We start from the raw sequence: 4,056 nt of genomic DNA on the forward strand, positions 1-4,056 counted from the left end.
GTGTGTGTGTGTGTGTGTGTGTGTGTGTGTGTAGACTGTGTGCCAGTGTGAGTCAGAGGGAAACCCCTCTGTGGATGGAGGGAGGGATCTAACAGCCTCAGAGGTATAACTGCTGTCAGGGAGCGCAGAGGGAGACTGCAGTGACCCTGCTCAGTCTTCAGTTCAGCTCACACCAGCAGAACTTCAGGACCGCCAACGAACCAGTTCCACCATCAACTCAACCACCACCGGCTCAGAGAACTGGAACTTCAGAGCTACAGACTTAAACAATCTTGCATCAGACCACCAGGAGCAAATCCAGAATCATCTGTTGCTTTTTCACCGCTGGCTGCTGTTGCATATCTTTACCTCAGACACCAGAAAGAGGATCAAGCTCTACCATCTGACCTAACATACTCAAACTCATTGGTTCATCTAACCCAGCTTGATTGACCCAAAGCAACTGATCCATCAAACCCAATCAACCCAAATTAGCTATCAACTCTACTTGTCTGGTGGATTTTTACAGCCAGCTCCATTGTCCACCTATCAGAGAACAGTCTTGTTCCAACTGGCCCACTGTGTTTGACACGACAGCAACTGGACTCTGCTGACTGTATTGAGCTGACCCTTTGCTGGAAAGCAGCATTAGAGACCATAATGAGTTATTGGGTTTCCATGTTCTTCTTTGTTCCCATTTTTCTTCTTGTTGACTCATCTCTGAGCATTTCTTCACTGCGGGACGCAGCACCACTGCTCCAGGAGGGAACACCATCCTCTGATTGTCCATCCTGCTCTCTGTCTCAGATCAAAAAGAACTCATCTTGGTCTGGAGGTCAGAGCGACATGGTGGAGGCAGTAAAACGTCACATCCTGAACATGTTGCACTTGAGCGCCCGGCCCAACCTGACACAGCCAGTTCCTCGAGCTGCCCTGCTCAATGCCATCAAGAAACTTCATGTGGGTCATGTGGGTCAAGATGGCAGTGTGGAGATCCAGGAGGAGAGTTCAAGTTTGAGAGACTCCACTCTATCTGAACCACCATCTGAAGTCATCACTTTTGGAGAGCCAGGTGAGTCCAGGGCTAGAACAAAGGATATATTTGGTTTTGGATTTATCACTTTATTTAAACTGAGTCCAACTCTAGTTCAAGGGTTCAAGGTCTAAGTTCAATCAGTTCTGAATCACTGCAGACTGAGGAGCTGCTGGTAAGGACTTCTAGTGTTATCATCATTGCATGCACACCCAACACACAACAAACTTTGTCTTTTGCATTTAACCAATCACACATTACACATACACACACACACACACACAAGTGGAGCAGTTCGAGGTTAGATGTCTGGCTCAAGGACACCACAACATGTGGACATGGTGGGGAATCGAATCTGTGACTTTCTGGTCCCAAAATCCCTGTCCTACCTCTGCACCACAGCCCAGCATCATCAAGCTCTGTGGTTGGTTAAAACGATTCATGACAGGAAATGTGCCCGACGTTAAACTATTGCTCCAAACTTATAAGAACATAAAAGGACCAAATCTGTAATCTGAATTTGTTGGAAATTAAAAAGTAAAATTAAGTAAATAAAATGGACCTTTATTCTACAGAAGTCCAGTCTGTTATTTATTTATTTATTTATTTTAACTTTTATGCATTTCCCATGTTCTGGATGACTGAGAATCTACACCACATTTTGTGGAACATTAAAATACAACTTGGACTGTATCAATGTTTAAACACGTCTTCCTGTCTGTGAGTTCTCTCTTATCATTCAGACAAATCCAGAAAGGTCAGAGTTTGTTTACAGATTTAAACCAGATGGAATAAATTATGCAGAGGTCATGTTTCACACTTAAGCAAACAGGTTCAGAATTGTTTTTCTCTGTTGTGTTCATTTATGAGCAGAGAACTGAAGCGACTCCAGTTTGTCTGATCTAAATGTCTATAAAACATCAACTCCATATTGAACTATGGAAAGAATAACAAAGTCCAACACAGTTACTAAAAAAATATCTGGCTCTGTTTCATTTATAAGAAAGTCTCATTTCTGGTTGAATGTCCAACAGCCAGAATGTTTAAGATAACTGATCAAGTATCAAAATTCAGCTGAACATCAAACTGGAACCACAGAGAGATTTCATCAATTCGAATCAGAAAAAAGGACGAGACACTGCAGAACAACAAAATGATAAGATTTGTTGTCTATTGTCAAGTTATAGTTTCCAGTTCAGGTCCTATAAGTTACGGTACAGGATTTAGTAGATAATTTAAGGTTCACAATTCAAGATCTTTTGTTCAGAGTCTGTAGTTTATTATTATTATGGAGCTGTGGGATTTGTGTGTGTGGAGTATGTTTCATGGTTCATGGATTCAGGGTCTATGGACTACAGTTTATGGGACTAAGGGTTATGATCCAGGATTTGTCATCTTTGGTTCATGATCCATGGTTCAAGACCTGTAGTATATGGTTTATTTATTGTTCCAGATTGTGGGTCAATGATTTATGGTTTAGGACCTATGGTCCATGTTTCAGGGCCTACTGGTTATGGGTCAGAACATATTGGTCATGATTTGGGGATTAGAATCTGCTGTCAGCAGTTTATGGTTAAGGGTTCAGCGTTTATGAGTTAAGTTCTATGATTTACGCACAGGGTCTAGGGCTCTGCATCTGTGATGTCTGGTGTAAGGTCTATGGTTCTAGGCCCCTGGGCTTATAGTGGTGGAGATGTTTGAGTGTCCCAATGATTCTCGGAGCTATGTTGTCAGGGGCTTCATGCCCCCTGTAGGGTCACCCAAGGCGAACAGGTCCTAGGTGAGGGATCAGACAAAGTGCAGCCCAAAGACCCCTATGATGAATACTACAGATGGACTTAGTGTTCCCTCGCCCGGACCCCCAGGGCCCCACTCTGGAGCCAGGCCTGGAGGTGGGGCATGTTGACGAGCATCTGGTGGCCAGGCTTTCACTCATGGTGCCCGGTCGGGCACAGCCTGAAGAGGAGATTTGGGTCCCCTTTCCCATTGGCTCACCACCTGTGGGAGGGGCCGTAGGGGTCGGGTGCAATGTGTGCTGGGCAGTAGTCAAAGGCGAAGACCTTGGTGGTCTGATCCTCGGCTACAGAAGCTGGCTCTAGGGACGTGGAATGTCACCTCTCTGGTGGGAAGGAGCCTGAGCTGATGTGTGAGGTTGAGAGGTTCAGACTAGATATAGTTGGACTCACCTCGACGCACCGCTCTGGCTCTGGAACCAGTCTCCTCCAGAGGGGTTGGACACTCTTCCACTCTGGAGATGCCCATGCTGAGAGGCACTGAGCAGGAGTGGGCATACTTCTTGCCCCCATCTCAGTGCCTGTACGTTGGGGTTCACCCCGGTGAACGAGAGGGTAGCCTCCCTCCGCCTACGTGTGGGGGCACGGGTCCTGACTGTTGTTTGTGCCTATAAGCCTAACAGCAGATCAGATTACCCACCCTTTCTGGAGTCCTTGGAGGGGGTGCTGGAGAGCGCTCCTAATGGGGACTCCCACGTTCTGCTGGGGGACTTCCACGCTCACGTGGGTAATGACAGTGAGACCTGGAGGGGCGTGGTTGGGAGAAACACTTGGGAGTTGGGAGTCTCCTGTCAGACGGAGCTTCAACTCACAACTCCAAGATGAGGATCAGTGCCTCCAAATCCCTGACCATGGTCTTGAGCCGGAAAATGGTAGGGTGCCTTCTCCGGGTCGGGGAGGAGGTCCTGCTCCAAGTGGAGGAGTTTAAGTATCTCAGGGTCTTGTTCATGAATGAGGGAAGAATGGAGCAGGAGATCAACAGGTGGATTGGTGCTGTGTCTGCAGTGATGTGGGTGTTGTACCGGTCCGTCGTGGTGAAGAGAGCTGAGCCAGAAGGTGAAGCTCTCAGTTTACCAGTGGGTCTACGTTCCTACCCTCATCTATGGTCAGGAGCTTTGGGTAGTGACTGAAAGAAGGAGATCACAGATCCAAGCAGCTGAAATGAGTTTCCTCTGCAGGGTGTCTGGGCTCTCCCTTATAGATAGGGTGAGAAGCTCAGTCATCTAGGAGGGACTCGGAGTAGAGCCACTG

General features: G+C 47.0%; 1 protein-coding gene across 1 annotated transcript in view; it reads left to right on the plus strand.

The window, feature by feature from the left end:
* The first annotated feature begins 6 nt into the window (after positions 1-6).
* The window catches only part of LOC106535480 (inhibin beta A chain), a 6,646-nt gene continuing 2,596 nt past the window's right edge, over positions 7-4,056 (plus strand). Inside the window, exon 1 of the mRNA XM_014032489.1 lies at positions 7-1,051. Coding sequence (XP_013887943.1) covers positions 640-1,051 — 412 coding nt within the window. The 5' untranslated portion in view covers positions 7-639. The remainder of the gene's footprint in view (positions 1,052-4,056) is intronic.

Source organism: Austrofundulus limnaeus, unplaced genomic scaffold (assembly GCF_001266775.1).
Source record: "Austrofundulus limnaeus strain Quisiro unplaced genomic scaffold, Austrofundulus_limnaeus-1.0 Scaffold1466, whole genome shotgun sequence".
In the NCBI taxonomy this organism is placed as follows: domain Eukaryota; kingdom Metazoa; phylum Chordata; class Actinopteri; order Cyprinodontiformes; family Rivulidae; genus Austrofundulus; species Austrofundulus limnaeus.